General features: G+C 55.7%; 1 protein-coding gene across 1 annotated transcript in view; it reads left to right on the top strand.

The window, feature by feature from the left end:
• Positions 1-7,382, top strand: part of Kcnk3 (potassium two pore domain channel subfamily K member 3) — a 34,208-nt gene extending 26,826 nt beyond the window's left edge. The window contains exon 2 of the mRNA XM_063231150.1: positions 4,182-7,382. Within this exon, the coding sequence (XP_063087220.1) occupies positions 4,182-5,140 (959 nt within the window). The 3' untranslated portion in view covers positions 5,141-7,382. The remainder of the gene's footprint in view (positions 1-4,181) is intronic.
• Positions 7,383-19,607: the final 12,225 nt, after the last annotated feature.

The raw sequence follows: 19,607 nt of genomic DNA, 5'->3' as shown, positions 1-19,607 counted from the left end.
CCCTTGGCCCCACAGTTCCCTCCACCCAAAGCTGTGGCGGCTGAAGGTCAGGCAGCAGGCGAGCAGGAGAAAGAGGCCGGCTGGAGCAGGCAGCTGGGCCGGCCAAGGCCACTGCCAAAGCCCAAGCCAAGGCCATTGCCAGGGTGGCTCCCTGGGTTTTGACTACAAGGAAACGGCCTACAGGTAGAGAGAGACCAGGAAGAGAGACAGCCAGTCTCAGCCCTCCAGGCCCTGGAAAACAGAGCTTCAGTCAGGGTCTGAGCTCCTTGGTGCCACCACAGTGAAGGACAAGAACGGAGGCCTGGAGGTTCCTGTCCAGCCCCTTCGTTTCCTTCTACCCTAAGATGCTGACGCTAATAGTTTCTGTTTACTTCGTCACCTGCTTCCTCGGGCGACTTCTGAGCCTCCAGCCAGCTTAGAGCCACCTCTTAGCCGAAGTGCTGCAGAGTAGGAGCTGCTGGCCCTTGTGGGATGGACAGGTGTAGCTCTGGCCACCCAGAGCTGTAGATGGCACACTGGTGCTGTGATGGCATCCCTAGGATCCAGTTCTGGCCTTGGACAGATTGCTTTCCCTCTCCGGTCTCCATTTCCTCATCGGTGTAATAGAGGCTTGACCAAGTGTAAGTGCTGATCGCTAAAGGCCTGGATCTGACAATCTTTAAATCCGTGATGGGCTCAGGAAAAAAGAGGCAAGGAAGGGGAGGAGGAGAAAGGAGAGTCCTGCTGAGTGCTTTCTGCATGAGAACCAGCCTCCAAAAGCAGCCTGTCTTGATGTCACTGAGGAACAGAGAGAACTCTGCGCCCAGAAACTCCTAGGACTGGACGAGAAGGGTGGGCAAGGCCTGTGGGATCTCACAGCCAGGGAGTGGGCAGGCAGCTGGCCTGCTGGCAGCAGACGGGGCTGGCCAAACTTGCAGTTACTTCCCAGAAGCCAAAGCCCCCTGGGACCGCTCCACCCTGGCTGGCGGTCCTCCAAGCTGGGCACCCACGTCAGCGGGTCCCCGCAGTCTGCCTGCCTTCCCACTCAGTGACGATAAGACAAGCAGAGGAGTTTGGTGTGCACACGCTGGGCCCCGCACCTGGAAAAGCATGTCTGCCCGGGCATCACTCCCCCATTCCCATTCATGCCACATCCAGCTTGGGATGGTGTGTGAAGTTAAGGCTTCAGGCTGGGCCTCAGTTTCCCTTCCTGGGGTTATCCATTAGTTCCAATGCACAGGATGGACACTGAATCAGAAAGGCCTGGTGGTTGTGGACACTCACCAGACCCCTCCAGACTTCCTGTAAAGCACAGAGAGGCATAATGGTGACCCTGTGGGAAGTTTCTGAGGATTCAGTTAGAAATTTACTGCAGGGTAAGAGCTGCACCTGCTTAGGAGGCCTCCTCTGGTGGGAGCCAGGTGCATCTGACCCAAGGCCAGGTCGGGCAGGCCAAGGCTGCCCTGGACAGGGCAGGGGCTGAGGTGAGCAGGGCAGGAGGCTCCACTCTGGGAAAAGCCTTGGTGGGACCTGGGTGAGTCGCGTGCTTTGCTGGTCACTGTCTAATCAAGGAGAGAAGAGGAGGAGGGGTTTGATCCTTGTGGCTCAAGTCAGGTCCTGAGGGCTGACAGCAAGGGCCAGAAAAAGGGCACAGAGGAAAGGTACAGAGAGAAGGCGGTGGTACAGCTGGTGGGCATGGGGCCCCAGGGTGGCCGCTGAGGCTCGAGGCAGGGGCAGGGAAGGAGCTGGTTTACAGGCAGTCCATGGCGGGCAGCAGGGCTGCTAGGCAGACACCGGGTTTTCTGACGAGATGGGGGCCAGAAGTCACGGCCAGTGAACAAGTAGAGGGAGGGGATGGGGACGTGGTGGAGAGGGTATCCCATCCTGAGGGTGACCCGTGGCTTCCTGAGCCCACAGAGACGGGTCTGCTCCCTGGGCGATGCCCTCAGGCCCCCTCTTGTGAGATCCTGTCACTGCTGCATCTGTTGAGGCACAGGTTCCAAGCCACTTTCTTCACTCTTGGAGGCAGCCCTGGCACACAGTCAGGGCAGAGATTAATAGCTTTAACTCGATCCCTGCCCCACACGCCAAGTGAGTGAGACCAGAGAGGGGCGGGGTTTGCCCAGGGTCACACAGCAGGGTCCGGGCCCATATTCTCCACTCCCTGTCCCCAGCGCCATGTCTCCCCACAGAGTGGACAGGGAAGGACAGGATAAGAAGCAGCGCTGGCTGGGGGCCTGCCCAGCTGTCGAGGTGAGTTGTGGGCTGGCTGCTGAGGCTGAACTGGCGGGCACAATCTGTTCTCACTCTGCTGGGGTGCAGACCAGCCAAGCATGGAGGCTCAATAGCTCAGCTGTTCAGGGCCCTGGCTCGATGCCACCATGGAGCCAGGGGAGCCTGTTCTAAGGGCAGCCCCAAAGATCCGCACACCTCAGGCAGCTGTCCCCAGACACCGAGTTTTGAGATTCAGTGGCCTCAGGCTGGCAGAGATGCCAGTTTTACTGGAACTCAGCAACCCCCACAGCCACGCAATGTTCTTTGGGAAGTGTGAGAGTAATCAGGCCCTACATGCATAATTCAGCAGCGAGCCATCACTGAGCCCTTGATAGGCCCCAGGCCCCAGCCCCACGCTGAATATATGACGTATGTTATCTCACTTACCCCACCCCAAAGTCCTGTGAGGCAGTGACTGAATGGCTCCATTTTGCAGATGTGGAAACCAAGGCTCAGAGAGGTTTCACGCACACACAGGGAGCTAGTCAATGAAAGAGTCGACATTTGAACTCAGCTCCAGCACCAAAATATACCATCCTGCGACTTAGTCATGAAGTGTATTTTGAGGGCTCCTTGAGAGTAGCTAGATGGAATTGGGGCCCAAAGTTTAAACAGAACAGCCACGTAAGGCGAAGGTCACTTCCTGCTGTGAATAATCCAGGAAGACTGCCGGAAAGAAGCATTAGGTTAAGATTTCTTAAGGTTTAGATAAAGGGAAACCTGGAAAAGCAGCCAACATTATTCTCCTACCAGAAAAGTGTTCTGTGGTGCTGGGGTTGGGATTCAGGGCCTCATACATGCAAGGCAAGGGCTCTAGCGCTGTCCCAATTCTGCTATCATAATTCTACTAATAAAGACAATAAATATCTCAAATAGTCTGGTGAAAGATGCAGGGCCAGGCCAGCAGACCGCATTTACAAAACAACAGACATGATGGGGCGGGGGCAGGGGGGTGTCGTTTGCTCAAGGTCCCACAGCCACTCCTGGCTTTATGGTCAGAATCTGGCCCCAGGCTTTGAGCTCCCATCCAGGTCATGTTCTCTCCATGTAGCCAGGCAGTGTTTTTTTTCCTACAGAATTCCTGATTCAATGATTCTCTCAGAGGGAGGCCCTGGCTCTCCTGGGCTGGGGGGGGGGTGTCACAGACGGCCTGGCTAGTGACAGTTAACACACCTGGAGGGACACTTGGGCTCCTGCTTTGCCAAGGGTAATGTCACATCCCAGGAGCACAGGCCCTCTCTGAGGTCACAATTATACAAAGACCCCAGAGTTTCAGCTCCCCCCTCGGGGTGATGAGGACCCTGGAGTGCTCCCCTGTCCACCTGGGAGAGGCCCCCGTGGGTTTCCTTTCTTCCTTTCGGCCACTGCTGGGCCAGCTGCCCCCTCATCTCACTGTAAGCTTTTGCTGCCAGCAGAGAAATCATCAAGGAGCTACCCAGGCCTCAGTTTCTCTCCCTCCATACCAAATCACAGCATGGCAGAACCTCCCGAGTCCAATCCTCATCTACAAGTGTGCAGAGGCCTGAGGGGACCAAGCCCAGAGCCCTTGACACTGCACGGGAAACCGTGCTTCCGCTGACCGCCATTCTCCAGCGCCCAGCCGCAGCAGGAGCTGCCTGCCTCTTTCATTAGGGGTACAGAAAAGTCCAAGCTTTGAAGCCAGGCAGATTCCGGTTTAAACTCGGGTTGCTCTGCTTGCAAACACCGCGTCCTTGGACTCCTTCCTTCCTACCTGCCTTCTGGAATTGTCAGCAAGCTCGTGCAACTGCAAGGTGGGGGAGGGGGGCTGAGGCAGTTCCAGGGCACACAGGCCTTGGAGGCCCAGCGCTTGGGAGGTCTGGAGGGGGGTGCAAGGGCTAACCACCGAGGTCCCTGGAGGTGCAACCCACCACCTGTGCTCTCTCTCTCCTCTCCCCCGATCTCCCCAGGCTACGGCCATGCAGCGCCCAGCACGGACGGCGGGAAGGTGTTCTGCATGTTCTACGCGCTGCTCGGGATCCCGCTCACGCTCGTCATGTTCCAGAGCCTGGGCGAACGCATCAACACCTTCGTGAGGTACCTGCTGCACCGCGCCAAGAAGGGGCTGGGCATGCGGCGCGCCGACGTGTCCATGGCCAACATGGTGCTCATCGGCTTCGTGTCGTGCATCAGCACGCTGTGCATCGGCGCCGCCGCCTTCTCCTACTACGAGCACTGGACCTTCTTCCAGGCTTACTACTACTGCTTCATCACGCTCACCACCATCGGCTTCGGCGACTACGTGGCGCTGCAGAAGGACCAGGCGCTGCAGACGCAGCCGCAGTACGTGGCCTTCAGCTTCGTCTACATCCTCACGGGCCTCACGGTCATCGGCGCCTTCCTCAACCTCGTGGTGCTGCGCTTCATGACTATGAACGCGGAGGACGAGAAGCGCGACGCCGAGCACCGCGCGCTGCTCACGCGCCACGGGCAGGCGGGCAGCGGCGGGCTGGGCGGCCTGAGCTGCCTGAGCGCGGGCGTGGGCGTGGGCGTGGGCGTGGGCGACAGCGTGCACACCACCGACACCGCCTCGTCCACGGTGGCGGCGGGCGCGGGCGGCGCGGGCGGCTTCCGCAACGTCTACGCCGAGGTGCTGCACTTCCAGTCCATGTGCTCGTGCCTCTGGTACAAGAGCCGCGAGAAGCTGCAGTACTCCATCCCCATGATCATCCCGCGGGACCTGTCCACGTCCGACACGTGCGTGGAGCAGAGCCACTCGTCGCCGGGAGGCGGCGGCCGCTACAGCGACACGCCCTCCCACCGCTGCCTGTGCAGCGGGACGCAACGCTCGGCCATCAGCTCCGTGTCCACGGGCCTGCACAGCCTGTCCACCTTCCGCGGCCTCATGAAGCGCAGGAGCTCCGTGTGACCTCCGCGGGGCCTGGCGCCCCTTCGAGCAGGGCGGGGGCTCGGCGTGGTGCGGCAGGGATCGGCCGGGAGCGCCCCCCACTGGAGCCGTCTGCGGCCCGTGGGACTCCCCCAGGGCCCCCACTTCTGTCCCCCAGCCCCCATCTCCGACTGTGCCTGCTCGCACCAGCTGGCAGGGGGCCGGGCTCCGAGGACCCGGGGGCCCCCCCTCATCCAAGCCCTGCAAATTCCAAGAAATGTGAAACTTAGGGGAAGGGGGTCGAGGAGGGAAGGCAGAAGCTGGGAGCCTCTGGTCCTTTTGGAAATCCAAGCTCCGCAGTCCTCAGAGGCCCTGCTGGTACCCAGACCCCCATCGCCCGAGGGGACTTCGTGTTCCATGTATGTTTTGCATCTCGATTTATACCTCTGTCCTGCCAGGTCTCCCACCTCCCCTGGGCTCCAAAAGCCAGGGTGTCTTTGTCCAGGTCACCCCCTCTCAGTCTCACTCCCCTTCCTCGTCCCCAGCTGTGTCTCCCAGCCCCCACTACCTTCTGTGTTGTTTTGCATGGCTTTGCAGTTATGGAGAAAGTGGAACCCAGGCAGCCCCTAAAACTAGTCCCCAGAGGGCAGGACAGGAAGAAAGGACAGGCGAGAAGAGCGAGAGAGAGGGAGAGAGGGAGTGGGGGAGGCGAAGCTCCCTGTCTGCGGGGCGGGGCGCTGGCAGGTGAGCCTAACTGGCCTCTCCTGGCGGCCTCGTCCTGGGGAGGGGGGCGCCTTCCAGACACTGCCCTTGGAATCTGAGACAGAAAACTCGGAGTTGCCATTCCTGGCTGCTGCTGCCACCGATCACCAACTCTTACATTTGTAGGGTGATTTTTAGCCTCCAAAAACTAAGTCTTGCCTACTCATTGGTTTGAGTCTCACAGCATCCTACTTAGGTCACCCGGGCAAGAGTTCTTATCCCCATTTTACCAGTGAGACGCGAAATGACTTTCCCAAGGTGATACGGATGGCAAAAGGAAAGGAGAACAAGAACCCGCCTGCTTGTCCTAGCCCAAGTGCTCTTCCCTTGTGGCCCAGCCCACTTCCGGAAGCAGAGCTCCTCCCTGCGTGCCCAGGGTCCTCCGAGAGCTGGGCTTAAGGCAGACCAAGAAGCCCTGCCGGGCCCTGCTGAGGCTCAGCCTCACCACACTGACCCCGGATGCCTCTAGGCTGCCTGCTTACCAACACAGAGGTCTGGGAGACCCAGATGAGCAGGGCTGGGTCTCCTGGGCCACAGGCCAGCTCTGAGAGTTTGAGAACCATCCAGGGCAGCCAAGAGAGCTGGCAGGAACATCAACTGGGACATGATCCCTGCCTACAGCCAGTGTAGGTACTTGTGTCCCAAAAAGCAGAGCTTAGCTGCAGCTGCAGGCAAAACACTCCTGCCTCTAGGGGCCTGGGCCTGGCGAGCCTTTGCCTCCCGTGCCTGCAGCTCAGGAGCTCAGGGCAAGCAGCGGATGGAGGCGCTGTGCTAGCCCACTCCACAGCTGGAGCTGGTGTAGGGCTGGGGCAGCCTCACAGGCGGCAAGGGTCCTCTACCCCGCAGAGCTGCCTTCCTGTGCTGCCTGGCCAGCTCCTCCATGCTGGCCAGCCAGCCCAGCCCTGGTGTCCATCTAGGAAGCCTGAGGGAGGGACCTATGGTGTGGTCAGCCTCAGGCTATGGCTATGGCTTCTAGCCTCTGGGGACCTCAGAGGAAGAAGCCCCAGTGCAGAGTGGAGGAGCTGGCTGCCGTGTGCCACCAGCAGGAGGCCTAGAGCCCGGAAAGGTGCCCTCTGTGTTCATGTTGGGAGTGGGGCAGTGCTGGCTGCCCCTGTCCTGTGTGTGACCCTGCCCTCGAGGGTCAAGTCCTGTCAGACGTCAGACCCGAGGGAGCCACAACCAAAGCTGCAGAGAGGTGGGAAGGAAGCGGAGCGGCCCGGGGCAGAGCGTGGCAGACTGCTGGTCTCTGGCTGGGTCTTTCCTGGAGAACTGGAAGGCCAGTGTCACTTCCCTTCTCACCCCTTCAACTGCAGGCAGCCTTTCTGCTTCCCCGATGCCTTATGCCTGGGCACACTGCCACAGAATATGCAATATGTGTGGGTGACATGCCCCACACCCACACCCCACCCGGGCAGCCCCTGAACTCCCCAGGCTGTGGCTGCCAGGCCCCCCTCAGCGCCCCCTGCCTATCTGTCTTCACACTGAGAATGGCGCCTAATAAATACTGTCCATGGAGACCAGGCTCCGGCTCCAGCTCCTCTGTCCTCCTGTACCCTCCTCACTGCCAGGGGGAGCCACCCTGCCTCCCTACTGGGGTCTGCAAACCAGCCCAGGTCTTTCTGGGAGATCCAGACCTTAGAAATCTCAGAAAAAAGCAACCTCAAGATAAAAAGCAGGACTGGGGTGTCCTAGTCTAATCCTGCCCTCATCACACAGGTTAACAATGACACGTTCTTCTCCTTTCCCTTTAGCTGGGGACCCCTAGCTCAGTGGCCTGATTGACAACAAAAATATCTCTTTCAAAGAGGAACAACCATCACGAGGACTTTTTGGAGGGTGCCTCTCTCTCAAGGTCTGGAGGACAGGACAGACCCAGGGAGCAGATCCACCTTGCCCAGCTGGTGCCACCACCTGGATTCGGCCAGCCACGGGCTTCCAAACTTCATGAAGCAGAATCCACAGTAATCCACGTGACACTGCAGTCTATCTGCTTTCCTATCCACCCACCCTCCTAGCGCTCATGAACTAATACTTAACAGCCCCTTCTATCCGATGCCTTCTGATACACCCTGATCTGTCTCATGTTATAAATCCTGGTTGTAGCTGGCACAATGGTGCACTCCTCTAATAGCAGCTACTTGGGAGGTTAAGGCAGCAGGACCAAAAGTTCCAGGCCATCCCAGGCCACCTAGCAAGAGTTGGTCTCAAAATAAAATAAAAATCTGGGTCTGGTGGTATAAGCTTGTAATCCCACCGCTTGGAGAAGGTGAGGCAGAAGGATCAAAGTTTGAGCCTAACCTGGGTAATTTCATGACTTTAAGGAGACTTTTTTTTTATTGTTGTTGTTGTTGTTGTTTTGTTTTGTTTTGGTACCGGGGATCGAACTCATGACCTCACACTTGCCAGGCAGGCGCTTATGCTGCTGAGCTAAATCCTCAGCTCCTTTAAGGAGACTTTGTCTCAAAATTTTAAAAATTTTTAAAAAGGCTGGGAATGCAGCTCAATACAAAGATCTTGGGTTCAGTCCCCAGTGCTGCAGCAAACTTAATCAATTAAAAGGCCTGGGGATGTTGCTTAGTGGTACAGCACTTGGCTCGCATTTGAGAGACCTGGATTTAGTCCCCAGGATCTTAAAAACCGTGCTGGTGGTTTGCTGCCTATAGATTGAAATACACGAAAGAAATAAGGATGCGGGCTGGGGACACTTTCATCCAACCTTCCTCCTGCCCACGTAAGTCAAATGCAAGATACAGAGAGGCACTTACATACAGGGTACTTAAGGGTCAAAGAAAAAAGAAATGATGCCTGCCCACCCTGCAGCCCCAGAGGCAGGACACAGACAGCCTCCCTGTGATGCCCCCTGGCTGCTCCCTGCCACTGCAAGACAGGGTCCTGGGACCTGCTAGGCAGTAGCCAGCAGCTCTTGGGGTGGCCCCAGCGGATGTGGGGAGTAGACCCCGCTGAGTTCCCTTCTAAGGCTACCTTATTCAGATCCAGCCTTGTGACCCATGGTGACTGTTAAATGCAGTAACCGCAGAACAATGAGTGTTCATTCTGGAGGTCAGCAGGCCTCCGGCGGGCCATCCTGCTCAGGACAAGGTGATGTCACGTGCAAGACATAAGCATACTGATGCTTGTTCTCCCTTCTTCAACGCCCAGGACAAAATATGAACAAATCTTGCAGGGAGCCCCAGGGGGAGCTGCACCTTGGCCCTGATCTCAGCTCCTCAGAGCTCAGATTACTGCAGACTGAAACTCTAGCTACTTGGGAGGCTGAGGCTCACAAGTTTGAGGCCAGCCTAGGCAATATAAAGATCCCTGTCTTTAACAAAAAAAAAAAAAAAGCTCAGTACTCCCTTGGTTCAAATCCCAGTACTGGGGAGAAAAAGAATTACCTGGGTTCCACCCTGGTCTCTCCACGTGATGCTAATCCTGCCTTCCTTAACTTCTGTCTGAGGCTTCTCATACTAAAAGATAGACACAGAAAAACAGAAATGGAGAGCCAGCACTGCAGAGACAGGATGGGGGTAAATATGCCACGTCCCCCCTGATTTGGTGACTCTGGTGAGCATGGATGGAGCTTTCTGGAAACCACGAGACAAGGAGACTCGAAGGTCATCCAAATGTGTCCTGCCGTGCATGCCTTATAGGGCTCCCTGGTTAAATGAATCTGGGAGAACACAGTGTGAGTCACCCATTCGTGGAGTTTTGTTAGACTTCTTGTAAAAGCTAGGAAAAGTCCTGCAGCAAAGATGCTGCTGATCTTTGCTCACCCTGGCATTACCCAAGCTCCTTCCAAGCACCAGACCCTCTAGTGACGTCTTTTCACAGCCCAGATTTCCCAGAACACTCTGGGAAATGCCTCCACATTAAAATCTCGTGGGTGGGGAGAGAAGGCTGAGCCTTGCGACTCACCCTGATTTTAAAAGAAGTGTGGATGCGTAGCTATGTCCGTAATGACAGGAAATACTTCTTTGATGCCCAGTCATGTACCAGAGCCAACCGTGGCTCAGAGGAGCCCACTGGCCCAAGGGCAGGCGGCAAGTTACTAGCAAAGCTGGGGTCCAAACCCAGGCCAATATGCTGCATGGATGAGGCAGGCACCGTCACCGCCCCACTGTGCACAGTTTCACGGTGGCCCCTGATGTCAGCAGAGGGTCAGCAGCAGTCGCAGAGTTACTGACATTGTGGTTCTTATTCACAATCATGGTGGCCGCAGGAGCTGAGACCTGAACATACCATCCTTCAGAGGTGACAGGTTCTGGCGGAGCTAAGAACTCCTGTTCACTCCACACCGATTCCCCTCTTGCTTTCTCTAGATTCTTCCTTGCTTCCCCAGCCCAGCACCTGCCCACAGCTCAGCTCAGGAAGCCAGGGCCGGGGATGGCTGGGCAGGGCAGGGCATTCAGTACCCACGTAGGGCCCCCGGAAGGAGCAGCTGCCCACACTGACTGGGGACATGCCTAGCAGCCACCACTGCCTAGAGTGGCACTGCCATTCCCTGCTCATGCCAAAGCCTGGTTCACATTAAGAGGTTGGGTGTTCTGCTTCCCATGTAGCCCCCAAAAGCCCCCAAAAGCCCGGTCTAGAGCGCTCCTTTCCTGCCCAGTCATGGCCCGGATATACAGTTTTAGCTCCTTTTCTTCATAGGAAGGGATTTTGATTCATAGAAAAGAAGTGATAGGCTCAAGGTCATGAAGCTAGATGATATTGCAGCCGGGATTAGAATCCACAGATGCTGGCTTTCACATACACGCATGCATACAAGCGGGCCTGGCTTCTCTGACTCCGACTTCAGATGAAAGCTGCTAATCTCTGAGCTTGAGTCACTGCGATGCTAACAATTTACCACTTCTACATCTGGACAAACACGGGAGAGTCACAACACCCCCTCAGTTTCCCAGCTGCAGGGAGGGCTCTGTGGGTGGCGGCATCCATTAGGACAGGATCTGGAATGGCCGCGCCCTCCATGGCCTCGGAGAAATGCCCACGGATGGTATTTCACCTGTGCAAAGCTCCTGTGCCACACGCCCACCAGACTGTCAGGACAAGCCTGGGTCAACATACTCATTCCGCAAATGAAGCCACCACCAGACCTGAGGCACTGAGCAGGGCCCCAGGCATTTCCCTGGTGCCTGGTTACAGGGCCAGGGCTACAGCCTGGTCCCAAGGCTCTGGGGCAGCCAGTGTCAAATGCTCACGACTCACTGGGCTGATTGGGAGAGGACCAGGTAGACGAGGTTCCAAGAACCAGAAGCCAAGGAGACACGCAGTTAGCGACACTTCACCCACTTCACCCTGTGCCCTGGACTCTGGGCTAAGGGCAGCAGAATGTCCAGCCAACAGCCCTGCCCTTGAGCTGGAAGGGACAAGAGTTCCTGGGGGAAAGATCCTGCCTTGACCCCAGCCAGTCCCCTTCCACACATTCTCTGCCACAGTCCTGGTTGCCTGGAAGAGGGCACACGGGAGCAGATTGTTCCTGACTACAGAATACTCCGATCTGACCACCAGGCCCGCAGAGCGGCCGGAAGAAGGCCGTGACCCTGGCCTCGCTCCGGTCCTAGAATGAGGGTCTGAGTGAGGCTGTCCATCCAGAAGCACAGGTCCAGCCTGGTAGCCCAGAGGTGCACTGGGACGGGGACACTGGCCTGGGCGGCCTTGTGCCCTGGCCTCACATTGGTCCTCTTCCTTTGTAGACAAGATCTCATGCTGCTTTAGTCCTAGGGCACCCCAAGCTCTAAGGACACTAGGCTGCCATGGGACTCTGTCCAGCCTGCGTCCTTGACTACTACACCCCCTAAAAGAGTCAGACAGTCAAGGCAATGGTCTCGAGGGCCCCTTGACTCAAGCACCAGCCCCAGACCAGTGCACCATCCACCCCCCTCCCAAGCAGGAGTCTCCCCCACATCTTCCTTTACATGGCTAACTGTGGATTTCTGGGGTGCCCACTCTGAGCAGCCCTCTCACTCCCTGCACAGCAGCTCGAGGGGCCCCGCGTCCTCCTTCCCAGGACCAGAACTGCTTCCGGGCTGTCACTGGGACTTGAGATTCAAGTCGTTCAAGGAGATTCAAGATGGCTCCCTGAATGGCCAGGTGCCTCATGGCTACCTCAGGTTACACAAACCCCCAAGTCCCCCAGCAGCACCAGACAACTCCCACTGTGGCCTTTCAGCACAGGGCGGTGACTGTACCCTCTTATGAACACGGTTAGCCACCTCGCAGTGTGCTTGCAGCACACCAGAGCTGCCCTGGAGTTTGTCATCTAGACCACTGTCTACAGGCACTGCTGGTTACCTACACCGGACCCATTCCTGCGCCTTCTGCCCATTGACAGAAGACTGTCATTTCTCAGGTGCTTGTCAAGCCTAGGAAAACGGTAGCCCCAGACATCCTTCCAAAGATTGGATGAGGTGTCAGTTCATTTGGGGGATTCTTCAGAGCTTTCAAGGAAGGTGGACCTGGAAAAGGCTTTTCTCCTCCTAAAAAATATCACAGGGGAGGAAACTGTGCTCTATTTTGACTAGACCTTTCTAGATCTATGTGACAGATGGACCTGGGCAGCCATCTTGTGACTAAGAGGAAAAACACTGTGAATCCAAAGATGACAGAGAGAGGAGATGGCAATCTTAGTGCCATCAAATGAACCCAAGAGCCCTGACCTCAGGGCCTCTTGTCCTGGGAGATGAAAGGTGACAGATCCAAATGGGTTTTTCTGTTACTGGCAGCTGAAGTCCCCAGAGCCAATGGGGCCCCCATGAGATTATTGCAGTCTAAACCCAGTGACCAACCAAGAAGAAATTTTTTCTTCCCTTTAGGACTTTTAGTGACACTTGTGTGACTCTCCCATGCTGTCTCTTAAATGACACCCAGATCAGTCCCAAAGATTCATGATCACTCACAGGTGTAAAGAAACCCAGTTGAAAGCATCAGTGTAAAAACCCTGCTGAGTGCTAAGTCCTCCGTTCCATAGAGCAAACCTCAGCCCGAGGAACTTAGAAAGGGAAGAGGCGGGCGCTGTTCTGCCTCGTCTTCTGTTTCTAGCCACCTGCAGCTGGATGCCACAGAGATAAAAGAGGCAGTGGAACTCTGTGCAGCCAGCATCCAAGGGCTGGCCTCGCTGGGGGCCAGAGACCACACGGGAGTCTCTCAGCCTGTTCCACGGAGGGGTGACCCAGATCCCCACAGCTCTGTCCCTGATGGTCCCCCACAGCTTCCTCTGATCCCAGGACACTCACGCAGCTGACCACGCCAGACAGTGGGGGTGCAGTCGGCCCCTGAGGAGCCCCGTCTCCTGTGCCCCGGTCTCTTCCCCCTTGGTCACAGGCCCGGGGACAGAAAGCAAGCATTCATGTTTGCAAGAGGACGCCTCTCCTCTCCCTGCTGGGTCTGAGAGTGTTACTGCTAGCCCTGCATGGCTAGGTCTCTTCCTCTAAGGTGACAGCCTGCAGCCAGAGTGCCCTGACTCCTCCCGGTTATTGGGGACAGCTGTCTCTCCTTGATTATGCATTGTGGTGGAAGGGACACTATCACAGCCTGTCACCCACCTCTGAGCAGGCCTGTCTCCCGCTGGAGCAAGCAGTGGCCCCACATGGGTGCAAGATCAAGTGTTTCCACTCCTGGTTGGTGGGCTGGGCTCTCGTGATACTCTGGCGTTGGTGCCCCTTTGCACACTAAATTGATTCCTACAGGGAGAACACTGCTTGATTTCGGTTTGTTTGCTGTTAGAATTTTTGTTACTTTGTCTTTTTGAGACAGGGTCTCTCTATGCAGTTCAGGCTGGCCTTGAGCTCACTCTGTAGCCCAGGCTGGTCTTGAACTTGCAACAATCCTCCTTCCTCAGCCTCCTGAGTTCTGGGCTTACAGGAGTGTGCCACTATGCCCAACTAACAGTTTTGGTTTTAATTTTCATTTCATTTGACACTAAGAGGACTAATTTGGTTTGTAGTCTCTTCTCCCCCTACCTGATTTTGAAAAGCCCCCCCCTTTTTTGCATATGTAATAATAGCCGAAACATTTAATTTGGGAAAATTTGATTCTTAAAAGGGAAAGCAAAGCGTGTGAATAAACACTGAAGTGTTCACTTCAGTTTGGGACAAAAAATAAAAATAAAATATAAAAATAAAAAGTAAATTGATTCCTACTCTCTCCCAGCCCCATCGCACCCCTTGATTTGATCATCTACCTTCTGTGCCTTTATTCCAGACTTTGATGAACATATCAAAGAGGACAGGGCCAGATGGGAGGCCCTTAATTCATTTATTCCAGTATGTTCTTGGTGAACCGTTACCGGCTCCAGCTACTCACCACATCCCTTTTATCTGTGCTCTAAAATTGTCTGTTTAATCAAAGCCAGCAGGTGGCTGGGCTCCAATCACATTAGCGCAGCTCCCAAGTACTGGGTTGCCAGTGACCTGGCCTGGGGCTTTCAGCTTGCTGAAAATAGCCGGAGCTTCCTCGCCCAGCTCCATCTTGTCCCCAACCACCCCAAACTCCCCACCAACCACCACCTCACCTGGGTTGCTGGCTTTGTTCCCTAAGCACTGGGCCCTACACCCCATCCCACCTCCTGAGCTGATCATCCTTCACGATCCCTTCCCAGCTCAGACCTGGCTCCTCACTCAGGCTGAGGTCTGTCCTTGACAAGAGGGTGCAAAGGACCCACCCAAGCACAACCCTGTGGCTGAAGTGGGCCACAGAAAACCAAACTCCATAGCCAGAGCCCTTCGGTGAGTCGGGGCTGGGGTGGACGGATTGAAGAATGCTTAGAAAGTTTGTCCCCAAATCTCCCTAACTTCCCTGCAGGAGGAGGCACAGTTCTTCCCATCCAGTGGCTCAGGGAGCCCCCAAGGTAATCCAGCTGGGAAGAGGCAGGACCTTGTTTGAACCCAAAGCCCACCAAGATATCCATGGGCCCCCCCCCCATGTTTTCTTACCTTCCCAGCCTCTCCCCACCATCACCCCAAGCACCTGGGACCCTGCATCATGCTCAGCAGCCTCTGGAGGTGGGCACAGTCCTGAGCCAAACACTCCCTAACCCCTGGGAAGGAATGGCAGGTTGGTGGGGTGATGTCAAGCAGCGGGGAAACCATTCCGGCGCTCCTGAGACCTGAGCCATTTGGGGTTAATCTTCCAGATCAGGAACCAGAAATGCAGTGGGAATCTGCTGTCACCCCACCCCCTCCAGCGGGTCACAGTGAACAGATGGGCCGACCCCTCTCTGGGGTCTAAGTAGGGCATGCTGCAGTTGCTAGGAGGCAGGGAGGGTGGCCAGCGGGCCACACGGTGGGAGTTGATGGGAGAGAGGGGGAATGGGTACCCCAGCTCTACCCTGCCCTGCCCGGGTGAGGACCAGAGGGGAAGCCTTTGCTATCAGTTAGGGTTGGAGCTGCTGTACAAGACAGACTCCTGTGCCTGGGAGTGTGTAAGCAGAGCCCAGACAAGCCTTGCACAGAGCTTGTACACTGTCTGGACCATCATACAGATAAGATTGAAGGTCCTTTCTATTGTAAACTTTTTAGTCCTAGCCCAGCAGAGTACCCTAGCTACAGACTCACCCTTCTGGCCCCATAGTGAGGCTAGGGTGGTACCCAGAGCACCCAGGCCCCGGCCAGGTTAGTCTCTGCCAGCTGCCTTGTTGTCACAGAGCCCTAAAGACAAGATGACACATCGGGCACGGTGACAATAGAGAGACGTACAGTAGCCACTTCCAGGGCCAGAGGGACACTTAGGAATATGAGTCCACTACCTCATGTTTCAGAAAAGCAGAGAATCAGAGGGGAGGGGACAGACACATAGACAACCAGGACCCCAGAGTCCAAGGCTGGTGTTCCTGAGCTTTCTCTAGGACAGGCCACACTGGGGCCAACCCACAGGTCCATCCACAGGGCACAGGAAAGCAAACAGGGTACACATACCCAGAGGAATGTGTACAAAGGGATGATGGGCTTGCATGTAGGCAACTACATGTGTGAGACTCAAGCCAACATCCAGAGCAAGAGGTCAGCTCTCTGGGGATGTGCTCAGTGGTGGATCCCAAGGCTTAGCATGCGGAGGCCCGGGGTTCCAACCCATCCAGCACCAAATAAGCATTGCACCCACATCTGTACCCATTTGTCCTACTGGCCAGGTTGTGCAGCAGAGTCCCCACACCCTGCACCCCTGTTGACCAGTGAGGAGGCCCTCTATGCTTCTGGTCAACCTCTGCCCACCTCACACCTAGCCCAGGCTGCTATAATATGGTGTCACTAGCTCTACCTGAAGCTGGATAGGTATCATGGTGTATGGGTGTAACCAGCCACCATGAGGCCCCCACAGAATGCTGCCCAAACCACACAGGGGTCCAAAAGATCATGGGGTAGAAGGCACCTGAAATTTGTGTCTATGCCTAATGAGACAGAGAAACCCAGGGCCCACTGAGCAAGGTTAAATGGGAAGTCCCAGAAGGCAGAGACATTTCTTTGGCTGTTTCTTAGCTGTTTATAATCAACCTTTCAGCTTCTCCCATGAGTCCGGAAGAGTCTCACACCATCTAACCCATGATGGAGTGACCACCATTCACCTCCTGCACTGCCACCCACACGAGGGGATGGCCAGGACGCTCCGAGGCCCAGCACCCTGCTCTCGGCTGCCTGGGGCTGGAGCTCCAGGGAAAGGAGGATGATTCATCTCCTTTTACAATAATCTAGTCACCGGGACAGGTGGACCATCAGTCCTGCCACTGAGGCTTCGGAGTCCATCAGCACAAGGACAGTCTCCCCCACCCCACCCGCCTTGTACCACACTCCACTGGGCAACTACAGAGCACTGTCCGCTGCTCAGGTGCTTCGTGGTGGTCCAGGGAGTCGCCACCCCTAGGGCTTACTCTCCCATTTCCTGTGACTCAGCCACCTCTCCCAAGGACGTGAAGCCTGGACCAAGAGCAAGGGCTCCAAAAGCCCGCAGCCTCTCTTCCTAGGGTCACCCATAAGGGCCCACTGCGTCCCTCTGGGTGAGGCTGCCAAGAAGCACCTGCGGGTGCAGCCAGGTAGACTAGGCTTGTCCACTCTCTGCCCAATGGGACTACTATACTCACCTCCAATGCTAGAAGCCAGGCCCTAGGGCAGACCCACCGAGGCAGGCTGTTCAGTGATGTTAGCCCACTGGCAGTGGGGAGCCAGGGATGGTTTCAGAATAGAGGAACAGAGAATGTGGTTTCTTTTCCAGATTTCACTGGCATCATTTGTCCTGAGAGATCTGCTGTCTGGATGAAGCTCTGTCTCTCCACAGCAGCCCAGGAGGAGGAAACCCAGGGGCCCAGGAGCAGGCCCTTCACTGCAGCTGGGAAGGCCAAGCTACTCCCCTTCTGAAAGAGAGACCAGGAAGAGCCCACGGCTCAGCAGAGAAGGAAGAAGCTTTCAGAGTCCCACGCAGGATCTCGGTGGTCACCCCAGCCTCTCGTTTCCACCCCGCTACTGGATTTCCTGGCAGCTACCTCAGTGGACCCAGGGACCCAGGGATCCTGCCCCTGGGGCAAGGAGAGGCCAATACCCACAGGAAGGCGCTGAGGCTGGGCAGGGCCAGGTTCCAACTGTCCACCTAGGGTGTACTTGTCAGATGTCAGCCTCTGTGCAAGGCAGAAATCACTGTCCCTAATTCATCGGTGAGAACTCATTAGGTGAGCTCCTCGCCTACGGTCACTCAGCTGGCAGTAAAGAGTCTGACCGAAACAGTAGTGTTCTCTCCCCAGCCGCCTCCCTCCAGCCTCGGCTGCCCTGCCGCTCCTTGCTTTGGAGCGAGAATGTGCATCACATCTGCTCAGCCGGCACCCCATGGACTCTAAGTTGGCTCTCCAAACCACACTCTGGGATCCTTCTGTGCTATCCCGCAGCCCTGCCCTGCAAAGATGGTCCTCATCAGACCCTGCTGAGACAGCTAGACTAGGTCCTGGCCTGCCAGGGCCAGCTGGCTGGGCCCATCCCTGGAGAACTGCTGGTAATGGGCACTGAAAAGCTGCATTTTAACAGAAATGTTCTGGAAACACTAACTTGAAAAAGTAAGACTGAAATCTGCTCCTCTTAAGAAGGCTTTGGGTCTATTTTGGAAAAAGGGAGATGAATTGCCACCTTATCCTAGCAGGACCAAAGCGAGCTGATACTAAAGGCCTCTGGGTGGACTGAGGAGGAGTCCTTCCAGAAGATACAACCTCAGAGGGCACAAATAGCCCCCTTGTGTGGCAATGAAAGAGTGTCGCTTCCCCCAAGAACAGCCCCCTCCCAAAGCCAGAGACAGCTTCCAGCTGGCGCTGCTCCCACCCAGCCTCTCGGCCCCAGCACGCTTTCCCTGCCTGTCCGCTCCCCTCCAAAGCCCATCTCTGCTGCACAGAAAAGGTCGCTTTGCCCAGTCACTAAACATTGCACACTAACAGCCCTAGTGGTTTCCAGCAGCTTCAAATGCTGGCTTTGGCCAAAAACTTCTCTAAAAGGCCATCTTCCCTTCTTATTCCATAGCGTTTACATTTTGTAACACTTAAACAGAACTGCTTTTAAGCAAAGATATGCAGTACTTTCCACACAAGTCCCCATAAAAAGGAAAATCTGGGGAACGTCTACATTAGCCGACCGGGGAGTTTCTCTAGAATAGCAGTGTTGGAGACTGCAGCCTCCAGGACCTGGGGCCGGTCTCATTCCTCCCAGCTGGGCCCCGGGTATGAGTCCCCAGAAGGGGACAGCCCCAGTAGAGGCCGCATCCCTATTCTGTTATAAATACACCAGCCACATTTACTGAGCTCTCTAGCATACCTCTCATATACCTATTTCACAGACGGGAAACTGAGGCCTGGGGAAGCCAAAAGGCCTGCACCCCGATTCCACAACTAATGCCTTTTGAGGTTCTCCATTTCAGCCAACCTACAGGAGTCTGAAACCTCTGATAAGCCTGAGGTCCTGGCTGAGGACAATTATGCCCTCTGTCCCCTGTCCCTAGGAGAAGGTAAGCCCCCCCATACACTGCTCTCCGTCATTCTGCATCTCCCTGAAACATGCATGCTTCAATGCTCAAGATACTGCGCCGCTGGGAGTTTGCATTTCGGTGTGAAGTTTTCTCAGGTGGCCCACAGTCATTTTTGAGCGTCTGTCCCCTAGCAGCAGGGGCAGCCCGCCATCTAGCGGCTGTCTGGTGAACCTGTAGTGGCCAGACTGCAAGAGCAAAGCCTAGGAGGATCTGTGAGCGCTTTGGAGGTCACGTGGTCCACCTGAGCTGCCACGAGGGGAAGTGGCCGGTCCTCCAGGCACACATTAGCATCTCTGCAAGGCTGACTCAGAAGAAAATCACACGTTCAAGTACAGCCTGGGCAACGTAATGAGATCCTGTCTCAAAATGAAAAATGGTTAGGGATGCAGCTCATTGCTAAGGCCTTGGGCTCAATACCAGCACGATCAATCCATCAATGTCCAGTCTCTAGGGCCATGCCCCAGCTCTTGGGCAGCAGAATCTTGCTCCCCTGATTTCCTTGGTTGCAAGAAAGCTGCTTGTCTGAAACCAGCTCTCAATTCATAGAGCTGTGAAGAGAAAGAAGTGTTCCATTCTTGGGGTGATCCATGCTCCTGATTCTGTAACCTTTATTCTGTTTATCATTTTACACAGGTAAATGTCCACTAGCAGAAAATATGAAAGACACAAAAAGGTTTGTAGTGGAAAGGGAGTCTGACCCCGGCTTCCCACCACCCAATTATTGGTTTCTACTGATGCTGCCTCTACAGAGGATGTGCCC

This window comes from Cavia porcellus, unplaced genomic scaffold (assembly GCF_034190915.1).
Source record: "Cavia porcellus strain 051 isolate PalLab524CR breed Dunkin Hartley unplaced genomic scaffold, mCavPor4.1 scaffold_1, whole genome shotgun sequence".
Lineage (NCBI taxonomy): Eukaryota > Metazoa > Chordata > Mammalia > Rodentia > Caviidae > Cavia > Cavia porcellus.
This window is presented reverse-complemented; position numbering and strand designations above follow the sequence as displayed.